This window comes from Myripristis murdjan, chromosome 2 (assembly GCF_902150065.1).
Source record: "Myripristis murdjan chromosome 2, fMyrMur1.1, whole genome shotgun sequence".
NCBI lineage: Eukaryota > Metazoa > Chordata > Actinopteri > Holocentriformes > Holocentridae > Myripristis > Myripristis murdjan.
Window position 1 is genome coordinate 15,109,415 of NC_043981.1, and position 24,631 is coordinate 15,134,045.

At 39.9% G+C, this 24,631-nt stretch overlaps 2 protein-coding genes across 2 annotated transcripts in view; both read right to left on the reverse strand.

Annotated features, from left to right (window-relative positions):
- Positions 1-24,631, reverse strand: part of LOC115373162 (carcinoembryonic antigen-related cell adhesion molecule 1-like) — a 71,126-nt gene that overhangs the window by 22,794 nt on the left and 23,701 nt on the right. Inside the window, exon 6 of the mRNA XM_030071442.1 lies at positions 5,888-6,062. Coding sequence (XP_029927302.1) covers positions 5,888-6,062 — 175 coding nt within the window. The remainder of the gene's footprint in view (positions 1-5,887; positions 6,063-24,631) is intronic.
- On the reverse strand, positions 15,722-22,943 carry LOC115373191 (uncharacterized). Its single transcript, XM_030071464.1, has 9 exons — positions 22,489-22,943; positions 21,578-21,810; positions 18,993-19,271; positions 18,660-18,733; positions 18,301-18,475; positions 17,978-18,049; positions 17,576-17,653; positions 16,830-16,922; positions 15,722-16,333 (listed from the first exon to the last, which is right to left on the reverse strand). Exons 2-8 carry the CDS (start codon positions 21,663-21,665, stop codon positions 16,876-16,878), a joined length of 813 nt encoding a protein of 270 aa, XP_029927324.1. The 5' UTR covers positions 21,666-21,810; positions 22,489-22,943; the 3' UTR covers positions 15,722-16,333; positions 16,830-16,875.

Below are 24,631 nucleotides of genomic sequence, written 5' to 3' on the forward strand. Positions count from 1 at the left end.
ACTTTTGGCAATATAGTGTAGCAATGGCGACCTTGACACAATAAATAACTTTAAACAGGTTTAAACTATATACAGAGCACATCCATTTAACTTTGAGGGTAAATAAAGTAAGTAGCCTAGGTGACTTACCTATTCTCATGGACGCACAAACATTAGTTTACATCACCAAAACAGGTTTAGGATATTAGAATGACCTCGCCGCTCCCTGGATGGCAGGAAAGTGAGACTGAAAGTCCCGCAGATTCGGGAATTCTCTTAAATCACGTGATGCAGTCGAGTCTTTTGATTGTCTGCTCTAATAGACTTTCTTACAATTATATTGGAGCAACTGCACATTTTCCTTGGCTTGATGGAAAACGTAGTAATATTATGAAGCTGGGAGGCTGATTTCTGGTATTCACCCCTTGTTTGGGCCCTGGAAAATGATGCCAAAACGTACATAAATTTAGTATATCTTCCTATCAACATGTTCCCCTAGCTGTGTGTCTTCATCATGTGCTCACTAAAAGACATAGACATGAAGCTCTATGTACAGTCTGACAACCTCAAGAATCAATTTGAAATAATAAGTTGACCAATGAGCGTCATGTCTTCATGATGTGCACCTGTTACACCTCAAGAGTCTGCTGATCACCACTAGATGGCAGCAGACACCAAATTCTACCTGCTCATTTTGCTCACTGTTTTCACCTGAGTTCATTCTGTTCAGCTTGTTTTTTTCCCCCCTCATGCTTGTCAGTGCTTTGTCTTGTGTTTTCTACTTCAGGAGTTTGGCCTGCCAGGTCTTTAGTTTCCGGCGTTTCATCGCTCTGTGTCTGTGACCAATCGGTGATGAGCTCGATCGAGGAGGCTCATTCTGCCCCGAGCCTTCCGAGACATGCATGTGCTGCAGGGCTTCCGAGATAAATGAAGGTCGTGACCTTAACACTTCCTCTCTGCCTTGACTCATTCACGCAGGCACAGAGCAAGAACACACGCTGAGAGGTTGTTTTTTGAGATTGCTGTTCTGTTGCATTTGTCAGACACACTAATATCATAAATGTGGCCTGTAACTGCCGCAACCTTTTTTTTTTTTTTTTTTTTTTTTTTTTTTACCCTGGCAAGATTAGGGACCACTTTAGTTCTTGATTATGTTTCACATCCTCCAAAAAATGTTGTTTTGTTTGCTTTTTGTTTTTGTTCCTTGAAATGGTTCCTTTGCTGTTGTGCGGATGGCATCAGAAAAAGCTCACACACACACACACACACACACACACATGCACGCATTCAAGAGCGTTTTCCTCAAGCCCGCAGTAATTTACTCACATTTTGAAATTCCAAAGTCGTGGCTGCACTTCATCCATTTTAACACGATCACGTACTCTCGTCTTCAAGCTCCCATTTTTCTTAAGTCAACTGAAAAATTCTGCCAGAGGAGTGAGATAATCATATTTGTTTTCACCGGTGTAGTTTCATGTCTCATCTCTAAACAAGCTCAGAACACTTCTCATCAAATTTTAAGACTCTGTCTTTTGTTAAGATGGATATTTGCAATGGCAAGAATAAAAATCTGACAATGACATTTAGAACCAAGTTAAGGTCAGCCAAAAAGGACTGGGGGCTTAAAAACGTTCCAGACAACTAAGCGTAGTATTTTTTTTTTTTTTTTTTTTTTTTAGATTTGTGGTGTTTGTCTCCATCTCTGTCCATCCTTCTCTTCGTCCTCATCTGACCACCATGTCCCTTCATTTTTATCTCTTTCCCGTCCATCTGTCGTCTCGTGTCAAGAGAGATTGTGCACAAGACACAATCAGGACTGCAAGGATGCAATCATTAATGCAAATCTGCTGCAAACTAAAGATGTGCTTGATGCCGTGCTGAGAACATGCTGGGTACCACTTCTAAGTTACTGAATCTTCAAGAGATATTTTAATCTTTTTCTGAAATTATGTATGTACATTATGGACGTCCTTGTTCTGTTCTGTGTGTTAGTATTTAGATGACTGAGCTTGTCTATGTGAACAGGACAGCGTGGCATATGTAGCAGACAAACACAGGCCTTAGGGGGCGCTACTGCTCCAGAAAAAAGTGTCAGCCTTTTAGTCAGAGCCGCTCACCAGCTGGCCAGCAATATAAGCACTGGGACTGTCACCATATCAGGGTGTCTGCAGGTCCTTAGGCAGTCTTAAGATGCCTTGAAAGTCATTAAATAGTCTTAAATTTGACTCAGTGCGGTCTTGATTTCCACATTAACATTAAATCAAATCTTGACACTTACCTGCAGTGCTCGTTTGAATAATAAGAAGATCATTTTTCCAAAAGACACAATTAAATTTTCTTAAAATTTGTCTCAAGAAGGACTTAAACAGCATTGAATTTTTTTTCTTCATTTTTTTTTTAAATGCAGTGCATCTTAAATCAGCCCTTGACTTTATTCAGTGAGTGATGCTCTTTGTTCCTGCTGCTTTTCCACACTGCCTCACTCCCAGGCCAGTAGCGCCCCCTGGTGGTCACTGAAAGTCTCTCAGATTTGTCAGGACAAATACCAGCTCCAGTGCCTTGATGCTGGCTCTAAAATGCTTCACTGAGATTTTTCCTTGATGAATGGAAGAGGGAACAGAGGAATCTTCTGTACTTTTCTAAATAGAGGCCTGTAACTGCCTTTCCATTCGTGACGAAAATGTACAAGCACCATTCTCCTACTGCTTTTACCCAACATGCACCAAGCCAGCGTGGCACCAGCAGCAGAGGGCCTGCATGTGTTAGAACTACAGACAAATGCTGTTTCCATGCACAAATCAGGCAAACTATAACCCCTTTCACACATGCAGTCTTCCCCCGAAACGTTCAGGATCTCCTGCTGAATGTGCAAATCCACAGCTTTGTTTACGATTGCCTTGCCTCATTTGATAACTGCTGTTTGCAACTGCAAACAGCTGGAAACTGGGTAGATTCAGAAATAGCAGAGCTCTAACAGAAGATCCACTTACACCAAAATGTGCTTTATTATAAAATGTCAGAGTATGGGATAAGAAAGATTTAGTTAACAATACATCACCATATTAGCACTGTGAGTCTGTACAAGGGAAAACAACCCAGAAGTTCTCCAAAGTTTGTTTGTCTGTTTTGTGATGTCATCAAAACTCATTTGCATGTAGAGGATTAAGCTACATTTACATTTACATTTTAGCTTAAGTGTGACTATTCATAGTTTAAGGTAAAATTTCAGAATTGCACAGCTTTTACTGTGTTACAGAATAAAGAGCACAGTTGCTTTACAGAAAATGCTTTTCACGACACCATGTTTTTGAGCCCCAAAGCACAAAGAAGTGAAATGTCTTCGACTGAAACATTTCATAAAATACTTGATCTTGAGGTTTTGTCACAGGAGAAGATCAGGAGTGAGGGGAATCGGTAAAGGAGGAGACTGAAGGAGCAGAGAAAGGCAGGCGAGACCAGGACAAGAGGATCCATCTCCTGAAATCATGGATTGACGTCATATCTCGTTCTTTGAGTTCTGGGACCTTTCTTCCTGGGCTGAGGAAGAGGAGGAGGCTGGTCCTCATCTACCTCAGCTGGCCTTGAGCCCTGCAATCAAGTGAAGTGAAAAATGAAGGTCAGCTCACCCTCAAAAATCAAATGCTGTACTGTTAACCTGCAGCCTGGACAGCAGGTAGACAGTCTGGGGTTACCTTCCTAATAAGGTTCCTATGGTTCAAACCATCTCCAGAATATTTACATGAGGGTTTTTGAGGTGTGTATTCCACACAAGGAACGTCATGGAATACCTGGGAATTTTTCAAGTGTAATATATATTTTTCAACTTGTCTTATACAGTCATTGCGTAGGTTGGTGTTTTTTTTGTCAGCCCAATTGTAGTGGGAACTTGACCCTGATACATGAGCAAGGAAGACAATTTTCATGGAAACAAAAATTTGGAAAGTCCGAATTTTCCATCAGCATTCCAGGTGCTTTTTTATGTGTCGACTTAGTTTCATGACCCTGAAAATCTCTTGAAAGCCACTGCATTATCAAAAACACACATTTTAACAGGTTTAAACAAATACTGCAACACCATGTGGCCAGTCTGCACTACATATCTGCACGCTACCATTGTGGCAAATTTTGGAAAAAACTGGAAGGGCAGTTTTCGCTCTGCAGTGCCTCTATGTTGTGTAATTGGGCCAGTAATGATATGTGTCTGTGAGAGGCCACGCCCATTGACACACCCCTCTTTGCCCAATCAATGTGAAAAGTTAACCACTTGTTTTGTGTAAATCAGTTCATTACATACTGAAATACTTGGAAATATTTTTTCCCTAGCCTGGTTAGTATATATTTAGACATTATTCACACACAACCAATTTTCCAGAGTGTCTCCATGATGGCACCTGCTGTGTTTGAACTGCAGATTCTCTAGAAAGGGCCAAACTTTTACCTGGATCACCGTGTCTGGCTGGCTGGTACTGTTGCTGTTGTTGTTGTTGCTGTTGATTGGACCATGCCATTTCAAGCTCTCCCCTCCCCTCCGCTGGGTAAGAATGAAAGAATAGATACATGATAGATCCTTTTGGAAAATTTGTGTTCTGAAAATGTAGTTTCTTGTATAACCCACAACTGCATTATCAATTACAGATTCACTGTTTCAGATACTCACACTCTGAGTTATTACTGTCCAACTTCAGATATCACTGTGGTTAAAACTATCTCTGTGAAGGTTTGGTTTGCCTCAGCTAAACCATATCCAGCAGAAACAGCTGTGTGCTGCTTTGTGATCAAACTACAACTGAGGCCACTGGGTGATGTCACCGTCATGCTGCTGCTCTTACGTCTGTCTGCTATTCTCAACCAAACGTTTGAAGTCTTCAAAATCGCACATTAGTCATTTTCACACCTCAGATTCTCCAGACTGAAAAAGCTGTTTTGGCTTGTGACCCTTTAAACAGAAGTGAGGCCTGTTCAATAACATCCCCATCATAGGCTGCAAGAACAAAGTGATGAGTAATTACCAGAAGAAGCCTCAAAGTTTAAAACTATTCTGTATTTGCAAGGGAAAAGCAAACGTTTGTGAAAAATCAGAAGCAACAGACATGGGCACTCATTCATTTTCTGCTTATACTTTATACCAAACTCCTTTGGGCCTTGCAGGACAAAGTGTAAAGGACGATACATGAAGTTCTCTCTCTCACCCTTCAGTTGATTGTATCGTCGGCGTCTGGCCCGGGTGCATAAAACGATGGTGACGATAATCAGCAGCAGGACAAGACCTGGTGAGGACAGAGGCACACAACCTTATAAAAGATGACTAAAAGCTGAACATGTTGTCTGAAATACTTTTAACACCAATCACTGTGTTTATCAGCAGCACCTGGGTGAAGCTGTTGCTATAGATAAGTTTTTCTTGGCCTTTCAGCACTGTGAGAGACATATGACACCCAGCAACGTGGCACTTTGTGCACACATTAAGCCACAAAGGCTTACACATGTAAACATGTGTAAGCAGTATGGATAGTGAAAACACAGCCCCTAACACTGGCTGTGTTGGTGCCGTCTAACACACTCCAGCAATAGAGATCTGCTAAACAAACATACCTCCTCCACCAGCCAGGATGCCCACCATGGTCCAGAAGTCAAACCCAAATAACAGTTTAGTGGCAGGTTGCTCTTGAAGGGAAAAATAAGAGATTAACTGAAATTAACTTCATTTAAACAGTTCTTTTGGTCACAGGCTCTGACAGCTAGAGGTTTTTAGCAGTGACCAGCAACAATTCACAATCATATATCCATTTTATTAGAGATGGATGATACCAACTGGACCAGATGTGTTTTTTTTTTTTAACATCAAGCCAATGCAGAATACATTTATCCACAAACAGACACATGAGATTAACATCAAATTAATACTGACCAGGCACAGGACAGGTTTTTTTAACCGTCTGGCTGATTTCAAAGCTGACGCGGTTGGAAATGTTGCATTTGAAGCTGCTCTCTGCTGTCAGTTTTTTTGGGTCCCGTGTCAGAGTTGGGCCGGCCTCTTTCAGCGGCTCCTCATCCTGCAGCCATGTGATGGTCAGACCCTCGGCCTGTCAGGTACAACACCGAGGACAGATGGATTATATTGATAGAATTCATAGCTGCAGGACTGCAGTGACTTTTTGGGAGTTTGGTCACTTCAGCCAATATGAGAGGAAAGGATTTTGAAAATCATCTGTCCAGTGTTCATGCTAAAGCTTTAGCATTAAGTTCTTTAACCAGTTGTTGGCATTATCGCTGACATTATCCTAAAAGAGGAGAAAATGACAAGGTCAGCAGCTCTAATGCTGGATGATTGAGATATTTTTTTTCCTGGAGGATACGAATCTACAGACCAGTGAATAAAAGGCAGTACCACCTGGAATTCTAAAAAAAAAAAAAATCATCTTTATGCTTTGGATAATGCATTTCTACTACAATTACATGCCCCACCTAATGTAAGTGTCAGCATGCACGATGTAGACAAACAAGTCTGGTGGCAATCCTCTCCACTCATGATGGGTAAGGCGTCCAAAGAGTCGGCAAAGGTATTTCAGAATTCCAGCTGATTTTTTGCAATATGTAGTATGATAATGAAGGATACTCAGTCACTCTTAAACTTTAGGACACAGGAATTAAATAAATAAATCCATTATTTCATTATTTTATTCCCATGAAAAATTCAAAACCCATCAGAAAATGCCATCATATATCATAAAAGCAATATGAAAATGGTATGGCGAAGCTGTGACAAGTTTTATTTTTAACATATGACTGCTTCCGCTCCTGCTGCTACCACTGAGTGGCTTCAAACTTTGCAGTGTGCAAAGCTTGCTGTTCAAACTAGAGAGACGAACTTCACGGTTGGTTGTGTTATCTTGTGGTAAACCCTGTCCATTTCCTTTTTCCGTTCAACTGAATAAAATTTCATCTCCATGCAAACATCTCACAGCTGACTGATGTCAAAATGTATGTCATGAACTTGTGGGCTGCAAGTATGTTCTTAGGTTGGTTTTTGAATTCACCACTGAAAAATGCAGCTGGACCATTAATCTGTCTCCATAAACACTGACAGTATTTCTGTCAGTGTTTATGGACTGAAAATGAAATTACTCACAAACAATGGTTGATCATGTTTCAATAAACTTCTTGATTTTTCTCACCTCAGAAAATTGACACTTGAAAGTCTCTGTGTTTTTCTCACAGGTAGCCACCAGTGTAGGTTTCTGGACCTTTCCTGATTAGATTAGAATAAATCAGATTACAGGGCATAATAAACACATTGAAAAATTAATATAATCATGACATAATAAAGACATTGTGGAAAACACAGTGGATTGAATAGTTCATGCAGCAGCTATATAACTAATGACACACATCACATTACATGAGAGAAGACCTGAGATCCTCAGGCTAAATGTCCTAAAAATCACAAAACAGATAAAGTCACATAGTCATTAATCAGAAATGATGTGTATTCATGATGTTTACCTACCCAGCACACGTACAATGAAGGTGTTTTCACGGATCAGAATACCTCCCTTGTAAATCTGTGAGGTGTAAACTTCCACAGAGCCTTTCTTCAAGTCCCTCAGTGTCAAAGATCCATCTGTCCCTACGTCTTTGTTATCCCCTAAAACTACTCCTGACCTAATCGAGGCAATTTGTTTTCCGTTGTGCATCCAGTACAGGCGTTCTGATGAGTCCAGTTTGTTTTTCAGCCGCAGCGTGACGTCCTCACCTGCTGCAGCATAGACATCCTCCTGAGAAACTGAGGAAAGAGAAGAACAGAGAAGAATAAACAGAAATTAATTTTACATTTATTTTGGGATGCAATGGCTTCTAATGAGATCTATTCTGTATAATCACACTACAGAATACCATGACTGTGTCAACTTCAGTGCTAAAATGATTTGATTTGTTTTCAGAAGAAGCAATAAAAACAGAAACAAGTCAAAGAAAATACTTTATGAGTATATTTAAAGACAGTAATTTGACTTTTAGTTAGGCATATCTTAGCTGAACTTTTGTAATCAGTATAATTACAGTGAACAAGGTTTGCAAGCTCTACATGAGCATATTGTAAAAGGACTAGGGACCTTACAGAACCCTTTATTTTGAAAGTCCACTGCCAATTCTCAGCAGTGCATCAGCCGATAATTCTCAGTTTCAGTTTCACCATGACACTGACATGTGTGAACAGGTGTTCAACAAGATAAGCATCTGTGGGAACCACTTGTGAGCTGATAGACTTAACATTTCAAGTTGTGTCTAGCTCTGTCACAAAAAAAAAAAAAAAAAAAGAATCCCTGGAGCTTGCCGCTGTCTCCTGACTGTTTCCTGTGCAAGAGATTGTCAGAATTGACAGCAGTTTAAAAAACAAACAAACAAAAAAAAAAAAAACATTTATTCATCCAAAGTATTTATTGGCAACACTTAAAAACGTGAGGTTTTATGATTATAATTTTGGCATTCATAACAATGATAAGCACAGTTTCATTATTTGGGTAATATAGTTTGCCCAGGTATTCCAGCAAAATAAGTTGATTTAAATACTTCATATCATAGTGAATTATTTCTACATAATTACAAACATTATTGCCTTTTTGCTACACATTGGTCTAAAATTAAATCACTGCATGTTTTCCTATTGTGGACACTGTCTAAAAGACACTATGGCTCACTGTGGACATTAAACCTGCTTCAGTTTGATCTGTCTTAAAATTAATTTCATGTATTTCATTTCAAGTCTTTGTTTTTATTGTTTATTTATTAAATTCATTCTGTTAATTTTAAATTCAGATATCAATTTGCTCTCTTAGAAATATTGTCATTGCAATTGTTGGTATTTCATTGTTATTTTGGGGTATATTTTATTGACTTATGTGCTCACTAATTTATTTATTTATTTGTTTAATCGACCAATAATTAACCTGGGAACTCCACAGAGAACAAATTCTTGCCTGACCAAGACGCTGAACAGCAGAAACCATAAAAGACAAACGATGAAAGACACCACACATGTAAGAGATAAAATAACGATTATAGCCAAACTCTGTGGTTTCTTATTGCCGGGGTCAAATGTTTGACCCCAAAAATCTGATCTGGTTTGTTGCATTTTGGTTCTTTGTAATCTCATTTTGAAAAGTCCTTTTGTAAAATAAAAAAAGACATTACAGCAGAGAAAATTTGAGGTTGAAGTTACTCAACAGTGTCTTGTTCCAGTTTCCTACATCTCTCTCTCTCTCTCTCTCTCTCTCTCTCTGTGTGTGTGTGTGTGTGTGTGTGTGTGTGTGTTTGGAGACAGAGAGATGAAGAAAGACAGCATGTGGTCCAGCCAGCGCTGTCCACCTCTCACATCATGCAGTTTCACTGATTAGCCAACAATATTGATTGTACAAATGATCAGTTCTACAGTGACCATCTATGGGCAGACCTTAACATGAACTGATTCTAATGAGACATTTTGATCAGATTCACAAAAGTAGAAATTAGTTAGTTAATAAATTAGTGGAGACTTCTATCGTCCTCTGATGGTCTAAGAGCTGTTTCAGGGCTTTTTCACCCTGACAAGAAAAACTTATTGGAGAAACACTGACAACTCTGAATACTCTGGAGTTTTTTGAGGCATTTTTTTTTTTAAATATCAGCCTTTAAAAGTGCTTGCATAGTGCTTGCACCCTTGTTCCCACATGCCAAAAACAGCTGGTATCATCAAATATTGAACCCACAGAGAGTAAAAATAACAATCAGCTGACGGTTGAGCAATCAGAGGCAAAAGATCACCAGAATAAACTGAATAAAAACTAAAAGATGGCATTTTCAGGTATAAAGGACTTTTGATCTTTCCTATGAAATACAAAAGAGAAAATCATTCACACGAGACTGTAAAAAAAAAAAAAAAAAACTAAGTGAAACTGTTAAAACAAATGAAGAACTGTGTTAAAACAAAAAAAAGAAGAAAATCAACTTCATTTGTTTTGTGGTGTGGCACTTCTCAAAACTGTTTGAAAAATGTAGTGACAAATTGAATTAAAGCAATCCCTGAAGCTGAACTGATAAAAATATGAGAAATGACTCTTTTCCATCCTTGCTCGTACCTGTGGAGGTGATGAAGCAGCAGCAGAGCAGAAGGAGCGTGTTGACAAAGACAGCAGCCATCTCCGTCTTCATCATCATCATCATCATCACCACCAGCTTCACTCTCAACTGAGAACAGGCGCTCTCCTTTACCAAAGTTATTTCCTGTAGGTGTGCACTTGGTTCTTTTCGTGTGTGTGAAGTTTCAAAAGGAAGTGATCCAACAAAGAAGCCTCCTATTAGTCCAGTCATTTTATGAAAAAACCTAGGACAAATTGCAAGAGAAGCAAACTCAACTGATTTTGTATCCTCAGTTTGTCCTGAGTGAGGGAAAAAAAGTCCCAAGAAATCCCATTGGTGGAAAGTTTTGAAAATCACCTATTTATGACCACATATTTCCAAAAAACACCGTTTTTAACACACAGGGAAAGGGGTTCAAAATTTTACTTTCAGAAATCACTATAAAAATTCACAAGTTGATTACACACACAAAGACAAGAAAAAAAGTCAATTACAAGTTCTTTGAATTATTCTGTTTACACATGCATATCACACATTATCTGATTTGATATGCGCTAATAAGGAATATAAGGGATAAATGCCAGAACAGACATTTAAACAGTGAATTAAAAGGTTGCTATATATACAGTAACCTTTTAATTCACTGTTATATAGTAACCTTTTAATTCAAGGTTACTATATATATAATAACCTTTTAATTCACTGTTTAAATGTCTCTTCTGGCATTTATTCCTTATATTCCTTATTAGCGCATATCAAATCAGATAATGTGTGATATGCATGTGAAAACAGAATAATTCAAAGAACTTGTAATTGACTTTTTTTCTTGTCTTTATGTGTGTAATCAACTTGTGAATTTTTATAGTGATATCTGAAAGTAACATTTACAACCCCTTTCCCCTGTGTGTTAAAAACAGTGTTTTTTTGGTATTATGTGGTCATAAATAGGTGATTTTCAAAACTTTCCACCAATGGGATTTCTTGGGACTTTTTTTTCCCTCACTCAGGACAAACTGAGGATACAAAATCAGTTGAGTTTGCTTCTCTTGCAATTTGTCCTAGGTTGACCCCAATTTTGGCCTAAAATTACTGGACTATATGTGTCATCATCTGCACAGAGCAAACTCAGCAGAGCCATTTTCACACTTAGAACAAGAAATGAGCGTGGCTCGCTTACACTGTGACAAGTTGACACTCTAGAGGCAAAAGACAATGGTTTTGATAATGGTTCAATTAAACATTTCATATAAATAAATTACTGTACTGTACTATACTGTGCAGGGACTTGGTGGTTATTAACTTTCAGTCAGTAATCATCATGAGGCAAAAAGCTGCCCATGGTAACACAAATCAATGATTATTTCCAAAATCAAGAATAATTTTAACTTAAAGACCCAACTGCACAGCTTGCATCAGTTTGATGGTATTTACAGAGCTGTAGTCTGCACTATGAATTTAGATGATAAAGGTTTGTACCAGCGCATAAATTTCTTCTGCACATGAAAAGGCAGGTAAATTGAGAGACGTACGGTGGCCGAGAACCGCCATCGCTGCAAATAAAAAAAAAAATTATGCAGTCATCTACGACATCTGGTGTGGTAGCCAAGGCACAGAAGGCACGAGTCACATCACTGAAGTTCTTCCATGTATCCCATGTCATCTTCTTACCCCTGCCTCCAAATGATGACAGTGTCAAAACCAGTAAAGGCAAGCAGCATGATGAGTGCTGATTACCTGTTTCTCAGGTGCAAGGGATGTAACACAAGTTGCCAGGAAGGAGAACAGCTCCGCTTTGTTCTCATAAATACGTAGATACTCTGGCCAATTTCCAGGAATGGCACTGGATGGCTCAATGTGTCAACGAATTCCTTTCCCTCTCTTGCTGCATGTTTCAGCCTTCAGCGTTTCCAGTTAACCAGACAATACCCCACAAAATTTCCCATCAAGAGAAAAAAAAAACCTCCCTCTAACTGGCTGGCCTCCAGTCCAAGAAAAATCCAAGTCTCAACAAGAAAATATCATTCCTGAAGAATGAGTGTTTCTTGTTCTCGAGGCTCTACATTGCATCACAGACATGTGATGGAAATCTGGATGAATTCTTTGAGCATGAAAACCAGGCATGTCCACCAGCACTGTCACAAATGGGCAGGCTGAGAACTGGTACCAAGTCGGACTTGGTGGGCTGTTTGATGGACCTGGTTCCTTCACATGAAAATGCATCCATTCCCACTGTCCAGGTCATCATTTCTGTGGTAGCCAAGGCACAGAAGGCACGAGTCACATCACTGAAGTTTTTCCATGTATCCTGTGTCGTCTTCTTACCCCTGCCTCCAAATGGTGACACATTGTCAAAACCAGTAAAGGCAAGGAACACTGGCAAGGCTACACATCGATGGGCAAAGAATTCATTCATTCTTGTTGAGACTTGATGCAATGTAGAGCCTCGAGAACAAGAAACAGTCATTCTTCGTACACTTTCAGGCACGAAGTTCAAACACATCTTGGGGGCTTGTCTGTAAAGTCTGCTTTGTATATAGTAAAAACCATCAAAATATGTATTTCGGTAGAGTATACTGTACATGTTTTCTAAGATGTTGACAGATATGCCATGAAATGCATGTGTGTTATGGCAATGGCCAAAGTGGAACTCTACAGCAGTACAGAGACAGGATACCATTTAGCCTAAAGGCATTTTTAATAAAGCCAAAGAGGAAGGAAAGTGTGGCAACACAAAGTGACGTATGATGACACAGTCCACCACAGTAGCAAAGGGCAGTGCACTGAAGTGCTGCCTCGTCACATTTGCATCTTCCACAACAGCCCTTTTTGCAACCACAGTGGAGGAGGTTGCGACATGCCCTGGATGGCAGGAAAATGAAACTGAAAGTCCCGCAGATTCGGGAATTCTCTTAAATCACGTGATGCAGTCGAGTCTTTTGATTGTCTGCTCTAATAGACTTTCTTACAATTATATTGGAGCAACTGCAAATTTCCCTTGGCTTGATGGAAAACGTAGTAATATTATGAAGCTGGGAGGCTGATTTCTGCTATTCAGCCCTTGTTTGGGCCCTGGAAAATGATGCCAAAACATACATAAATTTAGTATATCTTCCTATCTACATGTTCCCCTAGCTGTGTGTCTTCATCATGTGCTCACTAAAAGACATGAAGCTCTATGTAAAGTCTGACAACCTCAAGAATCAATGGACGCCTGTGGTTTGAAATAATAAGTTGACCAATGAGTGTGATGTCTTCATGATGTGCACCTGTTACACCTCAAGGCGAGTCTGCTGATCACCACTAGATGGCAGCAGAGACCATATTCTACCTGCTCATTTTGCTCACTGTTTTCACCTGGGTTCATTCTGTTCAGCTTGTTTTTTTTTTCCCCCTCATGCTTGTCAGTGCTTTGTCTTGAGTTTTCTACTTCAGGAGTTTGGCCTGCCAGGTCTTTAGCTTCCGGCGTTTCATCGCTCTGTTTCTGTGACCAATCGTGATGAGCTCGATCGAGGAGGCTCATTCTGCCCCGAGCCCTCCGAGACATGCATGTGCTGAAGGGCTTCCGAGATAAATGAAGGTCGTGACATTAACACTTCCTCTCTACCTTGACTCATTCACGCAGGCACAGAGCAAGAACACACGCTGAGAGGTTGTTTTTTGAGATTGCTGTTCTGTTGCATTTGTCAGACACACTAATATCATAGATGTGGCCTGTAACTGCCGCAACCTTTTTTTTTTTTTTTTTTTTTTTTTTTTTTTTTTTACCCTGGCAGGATTAGGGACCACTTTAGTTCTTGATTATGTTTCACATCCTCCAAAAATGTTGTTTTGTTTGCTTTTTGTTTTTGTTCCTTGAAATGGTTCCTTTGCTGTTGTGCGGATGGCATCAGAAAAAGCTCACACACACACACACACACACGCATGCATTCAAGAGCGTTTTCCTCAAGCCTGCAGTAATTTACTCACATTTTGAAATTCCAAAGTCGTGGCTGCACTTCATCCATTTTAACAAGATCACGTACTCTCATCTTCAAGCTCTCATTTTTCTTAAAACAACTGAAAAATTCTGCCAGAGTAGTGAGATAATCATATTTGTTTCCACCGGTGTAGTTTCATGTCTCATCTCTAAACAAGCTCAGAACACTTCTCATCAAATTTTAAGACTCAGTGTTTTGTTCAGATGGATATTTGCAATGGCAAGAATAAAAATCTGACAATGACATTTAGAACTAAGTTAAGGTCAGCCAAAAAGTACTGGGGGCTTAAAAACGTTCCAGACAACTCTGCGTAGTATTTTTTTTTTTTTAGATTTGTGGTGTTTGTCTCCATCTCTGTCCATCCTTCTCTTCGTCCTCATCTGACCACCATGTCCCTTCATTTTTATCTCTTTCCCGTCCATCTGTCGTCTCGTGTCAAGAGAGATTGTGCACAAGACACAATCAGGATTGCAAGGATGCAATCATTAATGCAAATCTGCTGCAAACTAAAGATGTGCTTGATGCCGTGCTGAGAACATGCTGGGTACCACTTCTAAGTTACTGAATCTTCAAGAGAAATTTTAGTCTTTTTCTGAAATTATGTATGTACATTATGGACGTCCTTGTTCTGTTCTGTGTGTTAGTATTTAGATGACTTAGCTTGTCTATGTGAACAGGACAGTGTGGCATATGTAGCAGACAAACACAGGCCTTAGGGGGCGCTACTGCTCCAGAAAAAAGTGTCAGCCTTTTAGTCAGAGCCGCTCACCAGCTGGCCAGCAATATAAGCACTGGGACTGTCACCATATCAGGGTGTCTGCAGGTCCTTAGGCAGTCTTAAGATGCCTTGAAAGTCATTAAATAGTCTTAAATTTGACTCAATGAGGTCTTGATTTCCACATTAACATTAAATCAAATCTTTACACTTACCTGCAGTGCTCATTTGAATAATAAGAAGATCATTTTTCCAAAAGACACAATTAAATTTTCTTAAAATTTGTCTCAAGAAGGACTTAAACAGCATTGAATTTTTTTTCTTCATTTTTTTTTTTAAATGCAGTGCATCTTAAATCAGCCCTTGACTTCATTCAGTGAGTTATGCTCTTTGTTCCTGCTGCTTTTCCACACTGCCTCACTCCCAGGCCAGTAGCGCCCCCTGGTGGTCACTGAAAGTCTCTCAGATTTGTCAGTACAAATATCAGCTCCAGTGCCTTAAACATGATGCTGGCTCTGAAACGCTTCACCTTGTTGAATGGAAACTCATTCATAGTACAACAGAGGAATCTATTTTCAATCTCACATCTTTTGTACTTTTCTAAATAGAGGCCTGTAACTGCCTTTCCATTCGAGACCAAAATGAACAAGCGCCATTCTCCTACTGCTTTTACCCAACATGCACCAAGCCAGTTGGGCACCAGCAGCAGAGGGCCTGCATGTGTTAGAACTACAGACAAATGCTGTTTCCATGCACAAATCAGGCAAACTATAACCCCTTTCACACATGCAGTCTTCCCCCGAAACGTTCAGGATCTCATGCTGAATGTGCAAATCCACAGCTTTGTTTACAATTGCCTTGCCTCATTTGATAACTGCTGTTTGCAACTGCAAACAGCTGGAAACTGGGCAGATTCAGAAATAGCAGAGCTCTAACAGAAGATCCACTCACACCAGAATGTGCTTTATTATAAAATGTCAGAGTATGGGATAAGAAAGATTTAGTTAACAATACATCACCATATTAGCACTGTGAGTCTGTACAAGGGAAAACAACCCAGAAGTTCCCCAAAGTTTGTTTGTCTGTTTTGTGATGTCATCAAAACTCATTTGCATGTAGAGGATTAAGCTACATTTACATTTACATTTTAGCTTAAGTGTGACTATTCATAGTTTAAGGTAAAATTTCAGAATTGCACAGCTTTTTCTGTGTTACAGAATAAAGAGCACAGTTGCTTTACAGAAAATGCTTTTCACGACACCATGTTTTTGAGCCCCAAAGCACAAAGAAGTGAAATGTCTTCGACTGAAACATTTCATAAAATACTTGATCTTGAGGTTTTGTCACAGGAGAAGATCAGGAGTGAGGGGAATCGGTAAAGGAGGAGACTGAAGGAGCAGAGAAAGGCAGGCGAGACCAGGACGAGAGGATCCATCTCCTGAAATCATGGATTGACGTCATATCTCGTTCTTTGAGTTCTGGGACCTTTCTTCCTGGGCTGAGGAAGAGGAGGAGGCTGGTCCTCATCTACCTCAGCTGGCCTTGAGCCCTGCAATCAAGTGAAGTGAAAAATGAAGGTCAGCTCACCCTCAAAAATCAAATGCTGTACTGTTAACCTGCAGCCTGGACAGCAGGTAGACAGTCTGGGGTTACCTTCCAAATAAGGTTCCTATGGTTCAAACCATCTCCAGAATATTTATATGAGGGTTTTTGAGGTGTGTATTCCACACAGGGAATGTCATGGAGTACCAGGACATTTCTGAAGTGTAATATATATTTTTCAACTTGTCTTATACAGTCATTGCATAGGTTGGTGGGTTTTTTGTCAGTCAAAAATATAGTGGGAACCAGACCCTGATACATGAGCAAGGAAGACAGTTTTCATGGAAACAAAAATTTGGAAAGTCAGAATTTTCCATCAACATTTCAAGTGCTTTTTTATGTGTTGACTTAGTTTCTTGACCCTGGAAATCACCAATTTTCCAGAGTGTCTCCATTATGTGCTGTTTGAACTGCAGATTCTCTAGAAAGGGCGGAACTTTTACCTGGACCACCGTGTCTGGCCGGCTGGTACTGTTGCTGTTGTTGTTGTTACTGTTGATTGGACCATGCCATTTCAAGCTCTCCCCTCCCCTCCGCTGGGTAAGAATGAAAGAACAGATACATGATGGATCCTTTTGGAAAATTTGTGTTCTGAAAATGTAGTTTCTTGTAAAACCTACAACTGCATGATCAATTACAAATTCACTGTTTCAGATACTCACACTCTGAGTTATTACTGTCCAACTTCAGATATCACTGTGGTTAAAACTATCTCTGTGAAGGTTTGGTTTGCCTCAGCTAAACCATCTCCACCAGAAACAGCTGTGTGCTGCTTTGTGATCAAACTGTGACTGAGGCCACTGGGTGATGTCACCGTCATGCTGCTGCTCTTACGTCTGTCTGCTATTCTCAACCAAACGTTTGAAGTCTTCAAAATCGCACATCAGTCATTTTCACACCTCAGATTCTCCAGACTGAAAAAGCTGTTTTGGCTTGTGACCCTTTAAACAGAAGTGAGGCCTGTTCAATAACATCCCCATCATAGGCTGCATGTACAAAGTGATGAGTAATTACCAGAAGAAGCCTCAAAGTTTAAAACTATTCTGTATTTGCAAGGGCAAAGCAAACGTTTGTGAAAAATCAGAAGCAATAGACATTCATTCATTTTCTGCTTATACTTTATACCAAATTCCTTTTGGGCCTCGCAGGACAAAGTGTAAAGGACGATACATGAAGTTCTCTCTCTCACCCTTCAGTCGATTGTGTCGTCGGCGTCTGGCCCGGGTGCATAAAACGATGGTGACGATAATCAGCAGCAGAACAAGACCTGGTGAGGACAGAGGCACACAACCTTATAAAAGATGACTAAAAGCTAAACATGTCTGAAATACTTTTAACACTAATCACTGTGTTTATCAGCAGCACCTGGCTGAAGCTGCTGCTATAGATTAGTTTTTCTTGGCCTTTCAGCACTGTGTAGAGACATATGACACCCAGCAACGTGGCACTTTGTGCACACATTAAGCCACAAAGGCTTACACATGTAAACATGTATATGCAGTATGGATAGTGTAAAACACAGCCCCTAACACTGGCTGTGTTGGTGCCGTCTAACACACTCCAGCAATAGAGATCTGCTAAACAAACATACCTCCTCCACCAGCCAGGATGCCCACCATGGTCCAGAAGTCAAAGCCAAATAACTCTTTAGTGGCAGGTGGATCTTGAGGGGAAAAATAAGAGATTAATTGAAATTAACTTAATTTAAACAGTTCTTTTGCTCACAGGCTCTGACAGCTAGAGGTTTTTAGCAGTGACCAGCAACTTGACCAGCAACAATTCACAATCATGTATCCATTTTATTAGAGATGGATGATACCAACTGGACCAGATGTGTTTTTTTAACAACAAGCCAATGCAGAATACATCTATCCACAAACAGACACATGAGTTTAACATCAAATTAATACTGACCAGGCACAGGACAGGTTTTTTTAACCGGCTGGCTGATTTCAAAGCTGATGTGGTTGGAAACGTTGCATTTGAAGCTGCTCTCTGCTGTCAGTTTTTTTGGGTCCCGTGTCAGAGTTGGGCCGGTCTCTTTCAGCGGCTTCTCATCCTGCAGCCATGCGATGGTCAGACCCTCGGCCTGTCAGGTACAACACCCAGGACAGATGGATTACATTGATAGAATACATAGCTGCAGGACTGCAGTGACTTTTGGGGAGTTTGGGGGGCAGGGGGTGTAGTAGAAATAATGAAGCCAACCAAACATGAGCTTATTAATGAATGATGGCTCATCCTGTTTCAGTGAACTTCTTGATTTTTCTCACCTGAGGAACTTGACACTTGAAAGTCTCTGTGTGTTTCTCACAGGTAGCCACCAGTGTAGGTTTCTGGACCTTGTCTGATTAGATTACAATAAATTAGATTACAGGGCATAATAAACACATTGAAAAATTATTATAATCATGACATATTAAACACACTGTGGAAAACACAGTGGATTGAATAGTTCATGCAGCAGCTATATAACTAATGACACACATCACATTACATGAGAGAAGACCTGAGATCCTCAGGCTAAATGTCCTAAAAAATCACAAAACAGATAAAGTCACATAGTCATTAATCAGAAATGATGTGTATTCATGATGTTTACCTACCCAGCACACGTACAATGAAGGTGTTTTCATGCTCCAGATTACCTCCCTTGAAAATCTGTGAGGTGTAAACTTCCACAGAGCCTTTCTTCAAGTCCCTCAGTGTCAAAGATCCATCTGTCCCTAAGCCTTCGTCTACCCCGATAACAACTCTTCCTGACTTCATCAAGGCAATTTGTGTTCCGTTGTGCTTCCAGTACAGGCGTTCTGATGAGTCCAGTTTGTTTTTCAGCCGCAGCGTGACATCCTCACCTGCTGCAGCATAGACATTCTCCTGAGAAACTAAGGAAAGAGAAGAACAGAGAAGCAGAAACAGAAATTAATTTTACATTTATTTTGGGATACAACGGCTTGTAATGAGATCTATTCTGTATCATCACATGAATTTAATACAAACACACCACAGAATACCATGACTGTGTCAACTTCAGTTCTAAAATGATTTGATTTGTTTTCAGAAGAAGCAATAAAAACAGAAACAAGCCAAAGAAAATACTTTATGAGTATATTTAAAGACTAATTTGACTTTTAGTTAGGCATATCTTAGCTGAACTTTTGTAATCAGTATAATTACAGTGAACAAAGTTTGCAAGCTCTACATGAGCATATTATAAAAGGACTAGGGACCTTACAGAACCACTTTATTTTGAAAGTCCGCTGCCAATTCTCAGCAGTGCATCAGCCAATAATTATCAGTTTCAGCTGACCGTCACCGTCACCGTGACACTGACATGTGTGAACAGGTGTTCAACAAGATAAGCATCTGTGGGAACCACTTGTGAGCTGATAGACTTAACATTTCAAGTTGTGGCCGGTCTAGCTCTGTCACAAAAAAAAAAAAAAAAAAAGAATCACTGGAGCTTTGAAATGCTTGCTGCTGTCTCCTGACTGTTTCCTGTGCAAGAGATTGTCAGAAAGACACAGAATTGACAGCAGTTAAAAAAAAAAAAAAAATTCATCCAAAGTATTTATTGGCAACACTTAAAAACAGCTTTTCTTTAATGTTTGCCAATTTAATTAAACCTTTAGTGCCAAAGAGACTATATTATGTGAGGTTTTATCATTATAATTTTGGCATTCATAACAATGATAAATGCAGTTTCATAATTTGGGTAATGTAGTTTGTCCAGGTTATCCAGCAAAATAAGTTGATTTAAATACTTCATACCATAGTGAATTATTTCTACATAATTACAAACATTATTGCCTTTTTGCTACACATTGGTCTAAAATTAAATGACTGCATGTTTTCCTATTGTGGACACTTATTTATTAAATTCATTCTGTTAATTTTAAATTCAGATATCAATTTGCTCTCTTAGAAATATTGTCATTGCAATTGTTGGTATTTCATTGTTATTTTGGGGTGTATTTTACTGACTTATGTGCTCACTAATTTATTTATTTATTTGTTTAATCTACCAATAATTAACCTGGGAACTCCACAGAGAATAAATTCTCATCTGCACTGCCTGACCAAGACACTGAACAGCAGAAACCATAAAAGACAAACGACGAAAGACACCACACATGTAAGAGATAAAATAACGATTATAGCCAAACTCTGTGGTTTCTGTTGCTTGTTTGACCCCAAAAATCTGATCTTTGTAATCTCATTTTGAAAAGTCCTTTTGTAAAATAAAAAAAAGACATTACAGCAGAGAAAATTTGAGTGTGTTTGAAGTTACTCAACAGTGTCTTGTTCCAGTTTCCTACATCTCTCTCTCTCTCTCTCTCTCTCTCTCTCTCTCTGTGTGTGTGTGTGTGTGTGTGTTTGGAGACAGAGAGATGAAGAAAGACAGCATGTGGTCCAGCCAGCGCTGTCCACCTCTCACATCATGCAGTTTCACTGATTAGCCAACAATATTGATTGTACAAATGATCAGTTCTACAGTGACCGTCTATGGGCAGACCTTAACATGAACTGATTCTAATGAGACATTTTGATCAGATTCACAAAAGTAGAAATTAGTTAGTTAGTAAATTAGTGGAGACTTCTATTGTCCTCTGATGGTCTAAGAGCTGTTTCAGGGGCTTTTTCACCCTGACAAGAAAAACTTATTGGAGAAACACTGACAACTCTGAATACTCTGGAGTTTTTTGAGGCATTTTTTTTTTTTAAATATCAGCCTTTAAAAGTGCTTGCACAGTGCTTGCACCCTTGTTCCCACATGCCAGAACAGCTGGAATCATCAAATATTGAACCCACATAGAGTAAAAATAAAAATCAGCTGATGGTTGAGCAATCAGAGGCAAAAGATCACCAGAATAAACTTAATGTAAAAACTAAAAGATGGCATTCTCAGGTATAAAGAACTTTTGATCTTTCCTATGAAATACAAAAGAGAAAATCATTCACACGAGACTGTAAAAAAAAAAAAAAAAAAAAAACTTAGTGAAACTGTGTTCAAACAAAGAACTGTGTTAAAACAAAAAAAAAAGAGAAGAAAATCAGCTTCATTTATTTTGTGGTGTGGCACTTCTCAAAACTGTAACTGAAAAATGTAGTGACAAATTGAATTAAAGAAATCCCTGAAGCTGAACTGATAAAAATAGGAGAAATGACTCTTTTCCATCCTTGCTCGTACCTGTGGAGGTGATGAAGCAGCAGCAGAGCAGAAGGAGCGTGTTGACAAAGACAGCAGCCATCTCCGTCTTCATCATCATCATCATCATCACCACCACCAGCTTCACTCTCAACTGAGAACAGGCGCTCTCCTTTACCAAAGTTATTTCCTGTAGGTGTGCACTTGGTTCTTTTCGTGTGTGTGAAGTTTCAAAAGGAAGTGATCCAACAAAGAAGCCTCCTATCTGTCTTCATCTGCACAGAGCAAACTCAGCAGAGTCATTTTCACACGTAGAACAAGAAATGAGTGTGGCTCGCTTACACTGTGACAAGTTGTCACTCTAGAGGCAAAAGACAATGGTTTTGATAATAGTTCAATTAAACATTTCAAATAAATAAATTACTGTACTGTACTATACTGTGCAGGGACTTAGTGGTTATTAACTTTCAGTCAGTAATCATCATGAGGCAAAAAGCTGCCCATGGTAACACAAATCAATGATCATTTCCAAAATCAAGGATAATTTTAACTTAAAGATCCAACTGTACAGCTTGCATCAGTTTGATGCACAAAGCAAGGTCAATAAAGACATGCATGAGCCAGTTTGGTGTGGAAGAACATGACCGGCCTGCACAGAGTCCTGACCTCAACCCGATACAACACCTTTGGGATGAATCAGAGCGGAGACTGAGTTAAAGCTGTTCTAGCTGCAAAGGGTGGGCCGAAATCATATTAAATCCTATGCTTTAAGAATGGGATGTCACTCACGTTCATATGCGTGTGAAGGCAGACGAGAGAATACTTTTGGCAATATAGTGTAGCAATGGCGACCTTGACACAATAAATAACAGATTTAAACTAAGCTATATACAGAGCACATCCATTTAACTTTGAGGGTAAGTAAATTAAGTATAGCAGCCTAGGTGACTTACCTATTCTCATGGACGCACAAACATCAGTTTCCATCACCAAAACAGGTTTAGGATATTAGAACGACCTCACCACTCCCTGGATGACAGGAAAGTGAAACTGAAAGTCCCGCAGATTCGGGAATTCTCTTAAATCACGTGATGCAGTCGAGTCTTTTGATTGTCTGCTCTAATAGACTTTCTTACAACTGCAAATTTTCCTTGACTTGATGGAAAACGTGATGTGTACCTGTTACACCTCAAGGCGAGTCTGCTGATCACCACTAGATGGCAGCAGAGACCAAATTCTACCTGCTCATTTTGCTCACTGTTTTCACCTGGGTTCATTCTGTGCAGCTTGTCCCAGAATGTCAGGCACATTAACAATGCAATAAATACCGTCGAAATCCACTATTCAATGCTACATAAATTTATTTCCATAGCGACTGTCCCGTCTAGGGTTGAGTACCGAAACACGGTGCCAATAGGGCACTGGTTCTGACGTAAATGGTAGTAATGAGACCGAATAAGAACAAAAATTTTGGTGCCTCATTTCAGTGCCGCCCTCTGGTGTTCCGGCATGAACTTGCGGTTGTTGAACGTGACGTCAGCACCGCTACTCAGCACACTTGTTGATCAGAACTGATAGTGAGAGGATCAATAGAGACGCTGAAGGCCCCCCCCCACCCCCCGCGGTTGCGCACAAATGGCATGAGTTTATTATTACCATATGTTACTTGCATTTATATCGTTTAAATATTTAAGTTAATATTGTGTTCAATTTGGCCCTGGAAATAAAAGGGCATTGTTTTTTGACAAAGTGTGCGCGTTTTTGTTTTTTTTTAAGTACCGGTTCAAGAATCGTTTAAGCACCGGAACCGTTTAAAAAATACCGAGTAGGCACCGGTATCAGATATAACCCAACCGATACCCAACCCTAGTCCCGTCACAACTGATGTCAGATCAAAGGAGATTGACACTTTTTGGCATGCGTAATGGAAACCCAACCTGATCACCTGTCAGTCAAACAATGTGTCCAGTACAGTGATGTCTTTTTTCCAGTCATGGTGCCTGGAGCTGCTAATGTTAACTACCCAGTTCCTCTTCCACATATATAAATATTCCTCACAAATCGAAAATGTAAAAGGCATCAGTTCCTTGCCAGATGCTGGGCGTTTAGAACAGCAAATGTAAAAGTTTTCATGAACCGGATTTTGTTTTAATCTCTAGTGTGTTGTTGCATCAGTAAGTGATGAAGACGAAAGTTGCAAAACAAACATGTATTTAAATGAAGGTGGCGAGGATTATCCTTTGAGGTAAAAACATTCATTAAAAATGGGGCCTTCACAGTTAAATTTATATTTGCTCGTAAAAATCAATAACTTTAACAGACGGTGACAGAGCTGGAAAAAGAGAGATGCGAGGCAGCTAGGTAATGGAAAGACGGGAATGAGGAAGACGAATGTAAGGATAGATGGATGGATGGATGGATGGATAGATGGATGGCAGCTCCAGCAACATTCCAGCAGCCAAGACTGGCCTCACTGTCCTGAGTGTGTGTTGCGGCTGCTCTCTTCCTCCATGTCAATTGTGTGAACGTTCATTATGTCTTTGCGCAGCGCATTTTAAAGGCGAGGACAGGGGCTCATTTGATTGGTTTAAAGTGAATCGGCTGTGTCAACCCCACTCCACGCCTTCTCTCCTCCCTTCCGCCAGTAGGAGGGACGGCAGAGTACTTGCGCCACGGCGCACGGCATGCCAAACTTGCAAAATCCACCTGGCCACACCCAGTTGGCGAAGCGCAGGCGCACTGTGCCCCCACCTCGCCCAGTCTGCGAAACTAGAGCCCTAGGTGTTCATGGTTATGAGCCAGTTCCAACACTAGACCCCATGGCTCCTGAGGAGCTACTCCAGTTCACAAGCTGCAATTGTAATGGAGATTGCAGCAACCGGTGATGCAGCTGCAAGTAATGTCAATCTCATTTTATTCTGTTTTTAGGGTGACTCTGTAACATCTGTCCAGGGACTACAGATGAAAAATAGCCTCTTGGCTAACTCTGGCGCATTTACAGTAATGTTAATTAATGTGCACTGTCCCTGTCAAACAAACAAACAAACAAACAAACAAACAAATAAATAAATAAGAAGAATGGTGTCAAGTGCATCT

What these genes read in the sequence shown, in the direction of transcription:
- LOC115373191 (XM_030071464.1), bottom strand. Translation starts at nt 21,665, where the DNA reads ATGATGATGATGATGATGAAGACGGAGATGGCTGCTGTCTTTGTCAAC. An exon ending in CTTCATTGTACGTGTGCTGG is followed by an intron (nt 18,734 to 18,992) that starts GTAGGTAAACAT and finishes TAATCTAATCAG; the next exon opens with ACAAGGTCCAGAAACCTACA. An exon ending in CATCCTGGCTGGTGGAGGAG is followed by an intron (nt 17,654 to 17,977) that starts GTATGTTTGTTT and finishes TGTCCTCACCAG; the next exon opens with GTCTTGTTCTGCTGCTGATT.